Source organism: Penicillium expansum, assembly GCF_000769745.1.
Source record: "Penicillium expansum strain MD-8 chromosome Unknown contig378, whole genome shotgun sequence".
Lineage (NCBI taxonomy): Eukaryota > Fungi > Ascomycota > Eurotiomycetes > Eurotiales > Aspergillaceae > Penicillium > Penicillium expansum.
The window spans coordinates 127,719-144,873 of NW_015971420.1; the positions used below are offsets into that span (position 1 = coordinate 127,719).

Consider the following 17,155-nt stretch of genomic DNA (forward strand, 5'->3'; position numbering starts at 1 on the left):
TACATTACTTCTCCGAGCCGCTCGCTGCTGACTTGACCTATTTTTGAAGTAATGGTTCAATGTATAATTGACTTTTTTTAACCTAGTTTTCCGGTGTCATTTTTGTCAACATTTCAACAATATTAGTGCACAAGTTTGCAAGACGCTTGCTGCTCGATATGAGCTTCCTTTAGATACTTGAGTCAGGTTCGATCATGGCATCATTAAACATATCACCTTACCTTTCTCCTCTCCTCCCAGCAAACATCCCTGCATAGAAGCCAATCCGACAGGTAAAACACTGCCGTCAATCTGACGGACAGAATTCTATAATGACGGTTGGGTCGGCATCTGTGGTCGGATACGTAGTCCTCACCCTCACAGGAGGAGTTAGAATATCCCGAAACTTACAAATACCATTGGCGGCGATCTGAACATTTTCTTGAGTCTTGAGGGTTCTGGGGTCCTCCGATCCATAAAGCCTTTTGCGTGTTTCTAAAACATCCTGGAACATATTGAGTCCCTCACGCTTTCTCCCTTGCCCACACAGTGAGACGGCATAGTTGACTTTGCTCATCAGTGTACCAGGATCATCTGGCCCTAGAAAGTCTTCTCGTACTGGAATGGTCTTTTCAATCGAAGTGATAGCATCGTTGTATCTTCCTTGATGGAATAACGCTCCCTCAAAATCATTAAAAGCGTCCAATGTGCCATTGTTCCTGATTCCGTGGACCATTTTTTGTCGCTCGGCATGTTGAAATGCAAAATCTACCAGTTCATCAAACTTCTTTGATATCCAGAGAAGCCTTACCAGTAGATTCAGGGTGTACATTGTGTCTTTGTCTGTGATCCCAAGGACTCCCTCTCTTAGGCGGAGCGTTTGTCGGAACAAGGATTCTGCTTCCGGATTTTTGCCCTGAGTCTGTAGAACAATAGCGAGCAAATTCATGGTTCGAAGAGTAAATTCGCTCGTATGGCCGTATCTTTGCTGCTTTGAGTGGAGGGTTTCTCGCAGAATACGCTCCGCCTCGGAATGGTTTCCTCGAGTTTCCGCAATCATGCCGAGATTATGCTTGGCCTCTAGATCATAGGCCTGGTTTTCAATCATTCTTCCCGACGTTAAGTAGAATATTGTGGAATATATATGTTCCGCTTCATCCAACTGCTTATGTATGAGTACACCTCCCAGGTCCATCAGGGCGCTTAGGGTGTTGCTATCATCTGGCCCGTATACCTGACCAAACGCGCAAAATGCTGCTCTAATTGCATATTCTGCCTCATCCAGTCGGTTCTGGTGCGCTAGAGCCCTTGCTTGAAGCTGTAAGCCTCGTATGGCATAGTAACTGTGGTCACTGCAGCTCGTTTTCCATATGCCAACGGATCTCAAGAGTTGCTCGTTCGCAAGAGCGAATCGACCTCTTGACGTGTCATATTCCGATTTCAGGATGAGAAGATATCCAACCTTAATCCTGCTATTGCGAGTGCGGAAGTCATATGCCAACAGAAGTTGAATATGTGGGTACACTGTTTCCAAGCATTCGTATTGCTTTCGGCCCGTCAAATGGGCGCACAAACGAAGAATTTCATCCATTGCATTTTCCTTCCATTCATCGAGAGAATTCTGTAGCTCCAGCCAATGTTGAATGGACAGCTGTTGTAAACGAAGCATACCTAGATTGTCTCCTTTTGCGTTTGATGTAATCAAGAAGAATGACTTCAAGAGACCTGTCTCTTTATCAAACGCAACAAGGCTTTCATCGCATCTCTGAAGCAGCTGAATAGGTATAGACTGAGCATCTAAAGTGGCCATGAGACATAATATATCCGCTGCTCTGGGACTTTCTCGTCTGATGAGATCGTATGTAATCTTCCACGGCATGATTACCGCGTTTTCAGGCCTCGGGAGGAGGTCGGTATTATTGTGGCTTTGGTCGATCAACTCCGTTGTCTCCGTGGGATTGCTAAGTAGGTGTAAATAGTGTTCAAGGGAAACTTCTTTTGTTGCAATATAGCCGGCCGCCTGGGAAAGATAAAATGGCAAGCCTTGCAGGGCTTGTATAATTTGTTCCATTGTGCGATTGTCATCCAAGCCAGGCTTTTCGTGCAATAGAGTTGTCATAAGTTCCCTTGCATCCTCCAGCCCCATTGGTGAAACAGAGATTGTATCATCAATCCCCGTGAGCCTGTGACCCACTCTCCTATCTCGTGTGGTAAGCAGAGTGTAGCCTTTGGCACTGTGCGGCATATTGGCAATTAACTGATCGATTTCCGGTGTTCTACCCGGTGAAACATCATTGGGGTCATAGAGCAAGTTTGGATCATTCAGACCATCGAAAACTAGAAGCCAATGCCCTTCTCTGCTATCATTAAGCGCAGAGCTCACGCGCGAGAAGATACTTAGCCCTTCAGGGTTATCAGCTGGCAAATCTAAAGACATTGCAATGTCTTTGTACCCTTTCTCAATCATGTCTTTTGTGCCTGCTTGAACCCAGAAGATATCAGCACACGGGTGCCGCTCCTGAAATCGGTAGGCGTATTCTACGGCAATATGAGTTTTCCTAGACCTGGGTTAGCAAAGGCTCTCAGCACGTATTGAAGGGAATGTACCCAGCGCCACCGATCCCCGCAAGAGAGGCAAACTGGCTTCTCCTTAGTTTTTGGTCAAGTTCAAGTAAGATATCTTGGCGGCCGGTGAACCTTGCGTCCCGACTAAAAGGAATCGAAGTAACCTTGGCTTTTCTTCATATTAGCTTACCTAGGTTTATAGTAGTAATTTTAGAGTGTCTTTCTCCTAAAGGAGCCACGGAAGGGAGGGTCGAGCATAGATAAACCAGCAACTGTTTATTGGGTCTCAAGCCACATACCATTTTTCAATGCCTTTAAGAATGCCTTGGTAAATCTCGCCTTGAATTTTGTGAAGTTGGGGTCATCAGCGGATGCAAATTTGTTCAGTCCGCGATGGTCAGCATCGAGATATGCTACCTCGCCATGGTGCGGATCACTAGAACTTCCAGGCACAATCTAGCTCATGTCAGCCTAATGCCTTAGTTATTTTATTGTTCCACTAGGGAGACCTACTGGACCCAAGAAGAGATTTCCTATCCTTTCAGACCGTGTCTCCATGAAGTCGCATATATAAGGTGGGTCTGGTTGGCTCTTGATATAGGCATCGAAAAAAGAAGATTGAAGGCTACTGGTGGCCAAACTGCCCGTTGACACATATTCCAATAGGGTCGATGATGAGCCACGCCAATAGGCGGTGCAGGATATTATACGTCCGACAATAGAAGCCTGAGAACCCATATGAGGGACTCCGAGGAATAATATTGCTCTTGTGTTGGTTGAGACTTCACTGGACCGGTTCTTTGCGTCTACCAGTAACTGTTCTGGAATTAGTGATGAAAGTTCTGGGTGCAGGATCAATAAGGAAACCGTGAAAAAGTACCTGTTTCAACAGTAAACCACCAAAGCTATGTGCGATAAATACGATCGGTCGACATTCAGCCCCTTCATCATGTCTTACTCGCTCAATCTCATCCAATAGTGTCCGTGCATGATCTTCAAATTGCATATTGGCAGCATCCTCACTCCAATGGCTTTGATGGTTAACCATCGTGACCTTGATATTTGTAAGACCAGGGACCTTGGGCAATAGGTCCTTCAGCCAACAGACATTGGTCCCATTTTTTGAATTATTCCATGTCGACGCTGGATCCGAGCCAAGGCCGTGGATAGCATACACACTAAAATAAATGTCAGTTGTCAGGTTGGCTCCTACATCGAGGCTAACAGGAAATAGACACACTCCACACTCGTGGTATTTCCAGGGTCGTAGACCACATCGGACCCCCGATGCGGGGCATTATCAAAGGTTCGTGAGAAGCCGGCTAGTAAAGAAGGCACCGATATGAAAACATGTAAAGGGGAAAGTAATAAGCACCAAGCAACGAGGATCCAAAACATGAGCACATGAAATTTTCGGGTCAAACATGATCTCAAAGTTCTCTCGGAAGGTGCTTGTTTCAAAAATATCCTTGAGTAAGACCGAGTCATAGCAAGACTAATAATGACCACCTGATAGTAGAAGCCATAGTGCTTGGCAACTGCTAGCAGGATCACCCATAGGACTGACTCGTGGTAGTAAGAACTGATGTCCATATTCCATATATCATCGATGGTTTGCCCTTCCTGTATGCCTAGATTGGTCAAATATATGTAAACGGTATTTGTAATCTGAATATTTCAGTGCATAGTTCAAGACAGGTTTCTGCAGTCATGTTCGTTCTTAATAAGAGGATCAAAGGTCACCTGCCACAGAGACTAAGACTCATCTAGGCTCCGACAGACTCAGCCGCAAAATTCAAGCTCTGGCAATTCGTCAAGCCAAGGGAACATGTTTTCCTTGTGCTTCCCTGATTGACGTCGTCAATTGCACAAGGGGACTTCAAAGTCCATCAAACGTGTGCCGTCATAAGATCTCAGTAGCTCAAAATATAGATCCATTTCACTAGACAGAGGGTGCAGATGATCGGCAATAGTAGTATGACATATTGTCAAAGTCTAAGGTTGAATACATCCATGGATGGTTGAAACCGGGTATTATACCTTAATCATTATGTGACTTCGAGTACTAGACATACCGTACAAAAGTGTATATTACAGTTAGTCATCGATTTCCGCACAGATTGTTGAAAGAGCGGGTTTTGTCGTTAAAGAGTCATCCATATCTGCCATTTTTACCATACATTGTCGTACAGCCAGATTTCCGTCACATACCTCTGAGATCACAACATCATGTTCCTCCTCTTAGGCTGTATCATTTGCTGCCGCCTTCTGGCTCTTAACACCTCGGTAGTGCTTCCAGGCTGTTTGACTGGCAAATGCGAGCTGCTTTCCATAGACCCACGCTATCACTATTAATAGAGCAGCAATCGTGAAACCGATAGCGAAAAGTACCACAAGTGCGAAGATCCAGCTTGTGGTAATAAATGAAGCCCAGGTGTCATTGCCGCGACTACTACGCACAAGTGAGAAAGAAGACAAGACCAAGTTTGTTGATGCCCAAATGAAAAGCAACGGAGGTGCCCAGCGAGCAAAGTATTGGCCCATTTGCCAATCAAGCCGATGATAGTACCATTGACGCGGAGGAAACAACCAGACGGCAGTGTTCAAACGACTCAGGCGCATCTGGCCGTAATGGTATCGTGGAGCAACTACACTGTCGGCGAGGGGTTGAAAATTGTCAATGAAGAGTTGAAAACTTTTAAACTTGACATCAGTCGGGATCAAGTGTTTCTCCACGGCAGTTGTGAAATCCGAATCATGTTTTATAAGATACCTGTAGGTACGAAGAAACCCTAGCGCGGACCTGCAGGAGTCTGAGAGCGTATCGTTGGGTGGCGGCTGTCTTGGTGATAGGTATTTGCTCCAAAAGCCGTAATTAAGAAGACAATGTGGGATAGGCTTGAGGAACAGGATATTATAGTACCAAATAAGGTGAAGACCTGGATCCTCTGTAATTCTGATCTTGCGACCTTTGGTGATATGGCTGCTCAGCGAGTCTATATGCGTGCCGGATCTTGTAGCAACGAAATCCAAATATGAACCCAGTTTATTGAGCAGCGTGGCGTCCAATTCCGCGGCTAGAAATTCGTCAACCTCACATAAAGTAGGTTGAAGAAGGGGGGCGCCTGGAATAGATTCTCCATCGGACTCATCTGGGACGAGCTCATGGATTTCTCGAAATGGTGGAATAGGAGTACTATCAGCCATACCACTCAAGCAATCTTGTTTTTCACTTTGCGTCGAGCTAAATTTGACAGAAGAATTACCAGGCAAGGAATACAATATATCATCACCAAAGGTCATTGACCATCTTATAACTAGCAACGTTCTCTTATTAGATAATCAAAAGCCTTTGGTTCGTATTATTGATGGACGCCCTTGGGTCCAAATTGATCTAGCCAGATCTACTCAAGGAATGGTTATACTTGAACTGGCGCTATTAATATTGATTTAGCTTTTAACTATAATTCCAGCTGGGATCTAGAGCTAGATAAGCCCTTCTACTCGTAAAATGTCAGATTTGTCTTTATAGAACTTCGAATTTCTTTTTCTTTTTTCGTTCTTTTTTCGTTCTTTCGTCGTTCTTTCTATTTCTCGTCTCACACCTTCCCCGGCTGATCTTTCGCGATTTAGGGCTGTTTTAATTTATACTGCGGTGATGTGATGAGGATGACCGGCATTTGATGTCGACTCTTCGAGACTTCTATTACGTTAGCATGTCGACATGAACCATGTGGCTTGTCACCCCTGACGTAACGTACATCTTCGGTTTCTATGTATCCAATAGACTCAGGAAATAAAGCCAGCTGATCAAGAGCGAACAAAGTTCTAGGCTAATACATCCGGGATTAGTCTTCCGCACGACCCAGTAAAACCCAGACCCAACTAGACCTGGCAGTGACCCGCGGGTAGTCTTCCGCAAAACCCATTTTGGGTCGAAGGTCTCAACCCAGAACCCAACCTAGTCTGGGTCTGGGTCGAAAGCTCATAACCTAAAGCTAACATTGACCTAGTGACTAGGGCCCTAGAAAACCCAGTATAGGCCCAGTTCGACCCAGTTTCTATATAAAAGGGGGTCCTAGCAGTCATCAACCAGCTAAATCAGCAGAATTATACACATAATTAGCGTGTTTGCTTAGTTTATAACCTAATTTAGGGCCCTAGACCTAGTTGGTTACCTAATCTGACCCAGATCAATTACTAGGTCGAATCCTTCGACTAGCTTTCCTCTTACATGTACGCGACCGGTGCTGCAGTCGACAAGACAAGGTTGTGGTCACTCAATTCAAATTCCATTCCCAGTCGAAGGAGAAATTAGATCGCGACAAGGTGATGAAAACAACCCTACTTTGATGAACGCAAGAAGATCGCCTCTATACATGACGGCCTATCCGCCACTATCGGCACCAATGTGTGGCAGAAGATCATCGACACACTTGCGAGTGGAACTTCGGGGTTGCCGTCGAACCCTTATACAGCAATCGCTAATACTATGGTGGCATTTTTCGCAAGATAAATAACGGCACACCCCCTTATTGCAACTGGTGCCTGTATGACGTGCCCACGAAGGGGCACTGGGTTCTGTTCAAAGTACCTGCCAGGCCACTTTCAGCCTCCACCCCACTCCTATACCTGGGGTATTTACTACGATCTATGATGTGGAGGGGACCGAGGGGGCACTACGTCATCGCGACCCGAAGAGCTATGGACATACGCGAGCTCTTGTGGATGATCACGCCAACTGTAGTTTTAATGTTGAAGTCAGCCAAATATGTATCGTTAACTTGAGGAACATGTATGAGGTCGCCCCTATTAAAACCCCCAATACGCCTCGTATTGCCCTAGTGAGCTTTATAGGGCTCCTACCTAGTGAAGTGACCAGGGCAAGCCACGATTAAAGTTCCAGCCGTAGAGACCATCGGGATGAAAAGATGGGTATAGCAGAGCTGGGATGATTTTTAGAGTCACAAACTTTGATTATCAGTTCCTTTGGCATGTTTCTGTTTGCCACAGTTATATGCGCTAAGGAATATACTCCACTCTAAATCGTAGTTTTATAGGGATGTCCTATAGCTTTATAATTTGTATTTAATAAAATCTACACTAGCTATATAATGGACTATTAAAAAGAATACTTTAGAGAACATTTTTGAAGTAAAATAGAAAACATAAACTAAAAATTAAACATTTTATAGTTAAGCAGACTGGGTTCAAGTAGACCGAAGTTTTAATGCAGCTGATTATTTGAATTTCTTTTTGCTTGAAAGAGCAGATCATTTACAGAAGGACTGAGCACACGGAAAGGAGATGTATGCATGCAGACAGGTTTTACAGCGCATACTTGCATTGGACACATACACACACACCCACACACACACACCGCCAGGTACGGGGGGAAGGAAATATAGAATAAATAGAATAAATAGAATAAATTTACTGTGAGAATCAGAGAGTCTGACTAACTAGCTTTATCTCAAAATAAATACAAGATACAGAGCAATTCAGGGTATCAAGCACTCCAGCCAGAAGAAGACGCCCGGTATACTACACGAACTCACCCTAAGAATGACCCGTGAAGAAAAAAGCTTCGAGACCGAGATTCTCACCCAGCAGATTCGGGAATTTACTCGCTCGTATAACAAAAGCAGCAACAAGTTAAGAGAGGAGGATGTTTCGTCCCTGTTGAATGCGGTCCGGGAATTGGAAGCAGCAGTTACGCCCACCGAGGAATGGAGCTGTCGTCTCGCCGCTGGGTATCAGAGCAGTATCGCAATGTGTCTGTTTCTCGACTGGAAAATTCCCAGCATGATGTCCAAGACAGAGGAGGCTACCATGTCGTTGGATCAGTTGGCAGAGGCATTGAACGTATCCAAAGGGTTGGTTCGTATGTTTGATCCACCGCATGCTATTCTGTCTCGAGTGAGGCCAGTACTGACTTTGGATATTTGGTTCAGGGTGTCTGATGAGGGAGTGTGTGATGCAGCAAATTCTTCACGAGCCATCCCCAGAAGTATACCAGCTGAATAGGCACTCGCGCGGCTTGCTTCAAGAGGGTTTTGCGGCCTGGGTGCATTACATGTTAGTAGTATTTGAGGTCTGGAGAGAATCTGCTCTTTGAACAACCGGGCTAATTTCGACCAACGCAGCTCTGATGTTGGGCTGCGCACAGGGGCCTATGTGTCGGAATACGTCTCTAGCATTAGTGGTCGCCTGCTGGACTGCCCTCATCGAACTCCATTTCAGATGGGATTTCAGAGTAAGTAACGCCATTAGCCATTTCTTTTATTTTTCAATATTGAGATCCAGAGTCACTAAACCTCACCTGCAGCCGAGAAAACATTCTACGATTACTATGACAGGTTCGACAAAGCTCGCGGGGCCCGGTTCGATCGATCGATGGAATGGCAGAGTGTGAATCAACTGCCAGTCGAGCAGTTCTTTGATTTCAGCCAGCTCCCCGCAGGCGCCGTGGTTGTTGATATTGGAGGTGGAAAGGGACATATTTCCCTTCGAATTGCCCGGCAGCATCCCCAATTGTCCTTTGTAGTGCAGGACTACGAGGTCAAAAGCCCCACGACGACCGGTGACGACGACTCGCGGCAGCTACTACAAAGGGTGCAATGGCAAGCACATAGCTTCCTTGAGAGACAACCTGTACAGGAAGCCGATGTTTACCTGATGAGCAACATCCTCATGGACCGAACCCTAACGTAAGTCCTCTCTATGTCATGTTGTTGCCTGGGTTCTTCCTCAGAACCGTTGAACTTTGACTCTGACATGATGACAAGTGACGCTCGCGAGATCATCAGGCACACGGCTCGGGCCATGACTCCTAACAAGTCTCTTTTGCTGGTGGATGATTTGATCGATCCTAAGACAGCGGGGATCATGTCCGCCTCAGCCAACTGGGAGAGTCTGCACATGCTCGCCTGTTTTGGCACGCTTGCGAAGAGCATGGAGGAGTGGAGGAATTTATTTTCTCAGGCCTGTCCGGAGCTTGAGATCGTGGAGAAATTTATGATTTCAGCAGGCAGGGTGTGCTTCGTGCTTAGAAAAACCGCTTGATTTTCTTTTTCTCTTCGTTAATTGTTCCGACGTGGAGGCAACGGAATTAAATATAGCGCATACAGTGTCTTTCGAGTTGATTTAACATGCTACCCAGAAACACTCAGTAGTGGATTTGGCCATTTTCTAATGTCTTTTTAGTTGGCCTTTCTAGATATCTTTTTAAATGTATTTGAAGGCGGGGGGGGAAAGCGTGCTTCGTGTAAGAGACCTTTCTACATATAACTAGGGAGTAGTATATTCATGGACGCTTCGAGAAGCCGGCAATGAAAGAGGCGATGAGGTAGTATTCAATAAGAGAGTTATGAACTGGTGGCGTACTTCGTCGCCTGTACGTGACACTCACTCGGGCCGTTCATACTCCAGAGCGGCCCGGCGCTTGATCCACTCCCCCGCCGTCATGTTACCCTCCCATTCCAAGGTCTTCCAGTTTCCTTTCTTTTCACATCCAGGAAGATGTTCAATCACCGTCTCATAGCCGGGATAACACAAAAACACGATGGAGCACCGTGACACCAAGGCATCCTCCTGCTGGTCAGATCTTTCCCCAGGGTTCCCGCCATACATGAGATGATTCGGCGCTGTCACGCGGTGCAACGGACTCCTCCACCGACCATTCGACTGCTTTTCCAGGATATCGCCTACCTGGATGATCATCGCGCCCTTCAGAGGCGGGACAGGACGATAGATGCCAGCGACGGGGTCAAGGATCTCCAACCCGCCCTGCATATCCTGGAAGAGCAGGGTCAACTGCCCATAGTCAGTGTGCGGGTTGAGGCGGTTGGCGCTGCCGCTGCTCAGAGGCGAGAGCGGCATCCCCAAGAAGTAATTCCAGGTCAGATGAGTGGAGCCGTGGCGGGGCGTCTGCTGCTGCTTGACAATGAAATCGGTGTCGGCGATGCCAAGGATCTCGCACAGGCAGCGCATCAGTTCGGTCTGCTGCTTAAAGCAAGCGTCCCACCACCGTTCGATGAATGCCGGGAATCCGGGCAGCATCTGGTCCAGCTTGCGCAGTCGTTCCGAGTCCTGCGCCGCCTCCGAGGTCGGGTCTAGGCTGTCGAGCACCTCCTTCAGCTCGATCGAGCTGGCCGCACGGATCTTCTCCAGCTCGTTCGGATCCCACACCCCCTGAGATGAGATGCTTGCCCCGACGTCCGACCACCCTTCGATCCGCTCGGAGGCATTCTTGGTCGGCATAGAGACCGTCTGTTTCTGCTCGCGCGGCAGTTGGAAGAAGCGCTGACACTATAGCAGCTATTAGATATCTTTGTTTCACTCAAACTTTCAGGGGTCCTTTTTCCCCATCTGCTGCTATCTTGTCTGGGAACTTTCTAGGAAAGGGGGAAGAGGAAAAGATCTCTACTAACCCATGCTAAAGCCTCCTCAACCAGGTCCACGCCAATGCTATGGTTGACTAGCCAAATGGCACCGTAGGTTCGGTAGGCCTCATCCAGCTGCGCCAGGGCAACTCGGCGTTCCGCAGGGGAAGGGGAGGAGAGGGCATTTAGATCGATCACGGGCACGTCGGCCGGTTCCACGATCTCAATTCCTACCATTTTGAAATGTTTTGATGCCCAAAAGTTAAGAGTTGGATGCTTGAAGCCAGGGTATGTAATGAGAGGAAATGTGGAATGCTTCAGAAAATCAATCTAGCAGGGTCAACATTTATCTACCATGCGCATGGAGCATTACGCAAGTGGAAAAGAAAACGGGAACAATTTACGACCCTAGACATGATTTCCAGACCCTGTGGGCCCAAATTCTCAGAGTTTTGCCTGAGACACCCGTTCCAGCTTGCTCAGACTGTTTTCAGATGTACGCTTGTCCACAGAAGAGCAGAATACAGCCGGTCTTGCGGTCACGGCTTCAATCTGGCATGCGTCGACAAACGTCATGCAACTCTCAGCACAAATGGTTCCACAATGCCTTGCAGTACGATACATCAAAGCACCGGATAGCGGTGACTGAATGACTTTGGGTAGTAGTGCATTGAACAATACGTACCAACCTTAACATGCAGGACGGCACATATTGCCAACTATTCCCTGCGCTGCACAATTACGTATTCATCGATGTACGAAGATGTACTGGCAGAAACGACTGTCCTGAGGTCTACTCTACTCGTCCTGCTCTCGCCCGGAATGCTTCCCTCTCAAACGATTTCCAAGAATCTCCAAAATGACAGTGTCCAAGCCAACAGTGGAAAGAGCTGAAAAATTTTGGAGAAGGGAGTTACAGAATCTCACCGCGAGTGTCTTTCCAGCAACGCCATCCTTGTCGACGGAATCATCGCGGAGTGAAAAGATCTGCAGAGAGATTTCTCTCAACCTCAATACACAACAGGCCGATGTTGGGTCCATCCCGGCCATATTGACTCTGGCGTGGGGCATTACTCTGTCCTGCTACACGGGCAACAACGATACTATATTCGGGCTATCTCTGGGCCCAACCCACGGTCATGAGAATATTTTGCCTTTTCGAGTCCAAATCAGCGACCAACAGACAGTGACTAAGCTCCTCAGCTCGACAACATCCCGCGTTGGGGAATTCCAAGCGGTGACCAATCTCCTCTCCCCGGAGTATCATCTTAGCAATCTTGGCGAGGATGCCATCCGGGCCCAGCAGTTCCAAAATGTGCTCTGCATTCAGGGCGAAGCTACTTCTCATGAATCTCCCATGGGAGTGTTGAATGGGCGGGGACTGGTAGTCATTTGCAGCAGCAGTAGGAGTGAAAATCGAATAACAGTTGAAGCGCACTTCCAGACGGAATCGATTTCCTCATACACGGTGAAAATGATGCTGCATCAGCTTGCGTCGGCAATCCATGAGATTCTGCAACCCCAAAACAGAGACTCGCCTTCAATCTCCCTGCGGAGAACGAGCCCTGAAGGGTTAGCCGATATCATTCAGCACCAAGGCAAAGCACCACCTCCCCGGGTGGAAGCTTGCGTCCATCATGGGATAGCAGTGCAGCGCCAGATTCAGCCTTCAGCGCCGGCGGTGAACTCATGGGATGGCAAGTTGACCTACCGCGAGCTGGACCGGCTTTCCTCCCGTCTGGCGTCAAAGATGGTGAGCCTCGCTCCCATCCGACCCGATGATATGGTCTGTATCCTGATGGAGAAGTCAGTCTGGGTCGCCGTGTCTATCCTAGCCGCCTTGAAAAGCGGAGCGGCTTTCCTCCTTTTAGACCCTGGCCAGCCTCAGGATCGTCTCCGAATGATTGCTCAAAAGACGAAGACTCCCCTAGTTCTCTGCTCGGCCAGCTATGCGGATCGTGCAACTAGCCTGCAGACTGTTATGCTGCAGGTCCCTCACCCTGATCTACTGGATCCAAGTGATTCTATTCACGATGAATTTGAATCCAATGAGGTCCAGCCAGGAAATGCCGCATGGGCAATCTTTAGCTCAGGCTCGACTGGCGAACCCAAACTATCGGTGGTGGAGCACGCCGCGGCTTTCACAGGCTGGAGTACGGAGTCCTTGCAGAAACGGCTTCGACTCAATGCCTCATCCCGGGTGTTTCAATTTGTCTCTCATGCCTTTGGCGTATGTGTCTTTGACTACATTGGCACATTATCACGAGGAGGCTGTCTCTGTGTGCCGTCGGCCGGCCAACTCGAGAATGATATTGCCGGGAGTATCCGAGCCCTGGACGCAAATTGGACAATTATGACGCCCTCCATGGCCCGCACCATGGATCCCAAGCAGGTTCCGTCTCTTCAAACGCTTTTCCTGGCCGGGGAGCCACTCACGACGGGGGATCTTGAGCAATGGGCCGCGAACACACAGCTGATGACCATGTACGGACAATCCGAGACTGGATTCCCTCCGCTAGGATGCAACAAGACTGAGTCGCTGCAAAACCATCATCCGCGAGATCTAGGACACATAGCAGCCCATGCTTACCGTGGCTGGATCGTCGACTGCGATGCTGCGGATCGGCTGATGCCACCGGGAGCCGTGGGCGAGCTCGTACTAGAAGGGCCCTGCCTTGGTCGAGGATATTTCAACGATCCCTTTCAAACGAGTGACAAGTATATCCCTGCTCCGGCATGGCTCGCTAAAATGCGGTCGACTGAAGACCTCAAAGACCAATGCTTGTTCCGAACCGGGGACATGGTTCGTTGTGCCGAGACCGGGTCGATCGAATATATTGGTCGAACTGGGGCGGCAGAAGTAAAGCTACGAGGCCAGCGTATGGACTTGACCGAGGTAGAGTATCACTTGAAGCATCAGTATCCCACATGCGCACGCGTGGCGGCGGTCTTGGTCGTGCCCGCGGACGGGGATGACCATCATCATTCTATGCTCGCTGGGTTCGTCATGGAAAAGAAGGCCTCATTGCCTGGCGATATAAAAAGCGATGCCATGTTCGTCCCGCCGACAACTGAATCGCGCGATGAGGCTAAGGCTGCTTTGGCAGGCCTTGCCAAAGTCCTTCCTAGCTACATGGTGCCAACGGTCATCATCCCCGTCCTGGCCTTGCCACTCACCCCTTCCGGAAAGATGAACCGGCCACGCCTCCAAGAATGTGGCTCGACTCTGTCTCGGGAGACGCTACTGGCATATCTGCACGAACAACAACCCACAGAGATCAAGATCGGAGCCACGAATCCAAACGAGGAGATCATCTGGCGGGCCTGTGCCGAGTCAATGGGCGTTTCCAAGGAGAGCATCGGCATGCAAGACTCCTTTTCCCTGCTCGGGGGGGACTCCTTAGCCGCTCGTCAGATGGTGACGCTATGTCGCCACGCGGGCCTCAATATAACCGTGGCCGATGTGTTCGACAGCGAGTCCCTCACCGCGCTCGCTTCTAGTACGGCTACTACTCCCGCAACAAAGAATGATTCGTTCGCACCGTTGAAAGCTAAATTTCTGGAACATCGCCCGGCGATTCTTCTCGACGCAGACATTGAGGATGTCTTCCCTACCCAAGGGGCGCAGAGCCGAGAAGCCAACGAGATCGTCTACATTACCTTCATACTCACCGGGGAGGTGGACGTCAGACGACTCAAGGAGGCCTGTCAAACGTTAGTTCAAGCCCACACGGCTCTCCGATCCATATTAGTCCCCTTTGGTGACCGAGGACGACTCATCAACGTCGTTCTCAGTCACTCACCTGCCGAACTCCTCCAGCACCATACCCTCGAGGCTGCTGATGGAACAAAAGCAGACCTGGCCGCATGGGCTGAGGCGTGGAGCCACGGCGACCGCCAACGCACGCATGCCTCGTGGGAACCAGCAGCGGGGTTTGTGCTAGCACAGCACAAAGATTCTAGCGCCGACCATCCACCGCAGTCCGCCTTCATCATGCGGCTGTCTCACGCTCAATCTGATGGCGACTGCATGGCAGAAATCACGTCGAGCCTGTGGGCGGCATACGCCCAAAATCAAACATCCCCAGTGGCTTCACCCTCGTCTTCGTCAAACTATGGCGATTTTGCGCGGCAAGCGCACGAGCAGTTAAAGAATCCGGCCGCAGGGCACTTCTGGCGAAGTTTACTTGAGGGTACTCCACCACCTAAGCTTCCGACCCGAAAGCTCGAGCAGCACGGTCCCCCGCCGCAGGCACTCCACCTCCAGCATCGGGTAGCCATTTCCAGCCCGCCACCACCGGTGGGGATCCCAATGGCAACGGTGGCCAAAGCGGCGTGGGCGATGCTCATGCGGGAGCGGACGGAAGAGGATAAGGCGACGGTGGTGCTGACGCAGTGCGTGAACGGGCGCGACGGAGTGCGTACCCAGGGCACGCGCCCGGTCATCGGGGCGTGCCATTCCATCATCCCTCTCTGCGTACAGTTTGGTTCTGCAAGGAAGATCACTGTCCGAACACTCCTCCAATCCATTCAAGATCAATACATTGCCTCTCTCCCGTACGGGGTCATCGACTGGCGGGTCTTGGTGGAGAATTTTACAGCCTGGCCAGCGGACGCTAACATCGGGTTCATGTTCGCCTACCATGACATGCCGGGAATATCGGATACAGAGGTGGTCGCTGGTGGAAGCCCGTTGCTGGCGCAATGTGCCTCGCAGTTCTCGGGATCACTGCAGCCCGGGGAGGCGTGGGTGACTGCGGTTCCGGTTGAGGGGAAGGGGCTGGAGATTGAGTTCACGGTTTTTGATTCGGTGATGGGGGAGAACGAGTCAAGGGAGTGGCTGGTGCGGTATGGCGAGATTATAGATTGGATGTTGAAGGAGCCGAATGCTATTTTGGATCTGTGAGAGAATTTTCTCAAGGAGTATCTGTACATATGAAGCATGAATTGAGAGTTTGGTCTGAGTCTGGCTGTTGGCTTTTCTTTTCCTTTTGCACGCCATATAGATGTGATGCCCATGGGTTAAGGGAGAAAATGTTCCGGCTACCTTGGACTGCCGACTTTACACAAATCCTGATCGATCCGCATCAACTTTGTGCCAACTCAATAAATCCAAACATCCGTTGTAGATATTTTTGTTTCGAGATTGCCCTGCTAACCTGTCCTTTGCCTAGCTCAGACCCTACATATATCCCTACAAGTAGCTCTTTTTAATCAAACTAAGATAGACGAAATGTTAGCGACATCCTCTATGCCCTTATTATTTCCACAATGAAAGGAAATAGATAACCTACCAATCCCCGGTGGACACACCACAAGCCTGTGCGCAAAGAACTCGTCCCTCAGATCCGGCTTCTCCAAATCAAAATGATAAGTTGCGAACACCGCCGCGCGCCGCTGGTCCGTCTTATTCGGCCCCAACCGATGTGCCAGCTTCTCCCCGAAGATGAGTATATCTCCTATAGTACGTACGTACGCACATAGTCAGCCCAGCCCATCTCCTCAACCAAATCCCCAGAAGAAATACATACCAGCCTCCAAAACAACCGGCACAAATTCCCTCCCCTGTCCCTCCAACTTCTGAACCCAATCCCCAACAATCCTGCCCCCCTCCCCAAACGGAACTTCCTCTCGATGACTCCCATCTACAACCTCCATACACCCATTCTCGGCTGTGTGAGCATCCACCGCGATCATGATCTCGACAAACTCCGGTGCGAAGTCCCCGTATGCCGGGAGATCAATGTGCGGGATCGCGCCACGCCCACCGGGTAGCTTCCAGGCAACTTCGTCTTTGAAGAGCAGCATTTGCTGGCCGGTCAATTGGTGGAGGAGGGAAATGGCTGCGGGGCCCGTGATGATATTAGCTAGTGGCTGGTGGGACTCGGATACGCGCTCTGTGTCGAAGAGGAGTGGGTCCTCCCCTGGTACAGGGGAGGGTTCGTAGTACAGGCGGTAAGATTCGGGCTTCGTGGGGTCTGGGGGTGATGGCCAGACGGACACTTCATGGATCCAGGATTTGAAGGACTGCAGAGAGGGGAAGAGATGGTGTTGTGCTTGGGGAAGGATGAGGTAGCCTTTTTCTTGGTAGTGTTGGATTTGCTTGGGGGTTAAAGTTGGGAGTTTAGGGGCCGGATCATGGGCAAGTGATGGCAGAGAAGGCATTGTTGCTTGGTGTTTCGTGGTTTGTGTTCAATTTGGGGGAGTATTCTGGATGTGGATATGGA

At 49.2% G+C, this 17,155-nt stretch overlaps 6 protein-coding genes across 6 annotated transcripts; 2 read left to right on the forward strand and 4 right to left on the reverse strand.

Moving 5' to 3' along the window:
* Window positions 1–286: 286 nt before the first annotated feature.
* On the reverse strand, window positions 287–3,942 carry PEX2_110370 (Tetratricopeptide-like helical; the record flags this gene model as incomplete). Its single annotated transcript, XM_016748303.1, has 6 exons — window positions 287–330; window positions 391–2,537; window positions 2,587–2,713; window positions 2,844–3,000; window positions 3,503–3,722; window positions 3,785–3,942. 6 exons carry the CDS (start codon window positions 3,940–3,942, stop codon window positions 287–289), a joined length of 2,853 nt encoding a protein of 950 aa, XP_016595145.1.
* Window positions 3,943–4,785: 843 nt separating this feature from the next.
* PEX2_110380 (uncharacterized protein) lies at window positions 4,786–5,751 on the reverse strand (the record flags this gene model as incomplete). The annotated part of the gene is made up of 1 exon (XM_016748304.1): window positions 4,786–5,751. The coding sequence occupies one exon, from the start codon at window positions 5,749–5,751 to the stop codon at window positions 4,786–4,788; it is 966 nt and encodes a 321-aa protein (XP_016595146.1).
* A 2,358-nt stretch (window positions 5,752–8,109) lies between these two features.
* PEX2_110390 (Winged helix-turn-helix transcription repressor DNA-binding) lies at window positions 8,110–9,609 on the forward strand (the record flags this gene model as incomplete). Its single annotated transcript, XM_016748305.1, has 5 exons — window positions 8,110–8,428; window positions 8,499–8,622; window positions 8,691–8,800; window positions 8,873–9,254; window positions 9,333–9,609. 5 exons carry the CDS (start codon window positions 8,110–8,112, stop codon window positions 9,607–9,609), a joined length of 1,212 nt encoding a protein of 403 aa, XP_016595147.1.
* Window positions 9,610–9,951: 342 nt separating this feature from the next.
* Window positions 9,952–11,165, reverse strand: PEX2_110400 (Oxoglutarate/iron-dependent dioxygenase; the record flags this gene model as incomplete). The annotated part of the gene is made up of 2 exons (XM_016748306.1): window positions 9,952–10,848; window positions 10,977–11,165. 2 exons carry the CDS (start codon window positions 11,163–11,165, stop codon window positions 9,952–9,954), a joined length of 1,086 nt encoding a protein of 361 aa, XP_016595148.1.
* A 622-nt stretch (window positions 11,166–11,787) lies between these two features.
* On the forward strand, window positions 11,788–15,834 carry PEX2_110410 (AMP-dependent synthetase/ligase; the record flags this gene model as incomplete). The annotated part of the gene is made up of 1 exon (XM_016748307.1): window positions 11,788–15,834. One exon carries the CDS (start codon window positions 11,788–11,790, stop codon window positions 15,832–15,834), a length of 4,047 nt encoding a protein of 1,348 aa, XP_016595149.1.
* A 304-nt stretch (window positions 15,835–16,138) lies between these two features.
* PEX2_110420 (phytanoyl-CoA dioxygenase family protein) lies at window positions 16,139–17,093 on the reverse strand (the record flags this gene model as incomplete). Its single annotated transcript, XM_016748308.1, has 3 exons — window positions 16,139–16,147; window positions 16,242–16,387; window positions 16,460–17,093. 3 exons carry the CDS (start codon window positions 17,091–17,093, stop codon window positions 16,139–16,141), a joined length of 789 nt encoding a protein of 262 aa, XP_016595150.1.
* Between the last annotated feature and the right edge of the window lie 62 nt (window positions 17,094–17,155).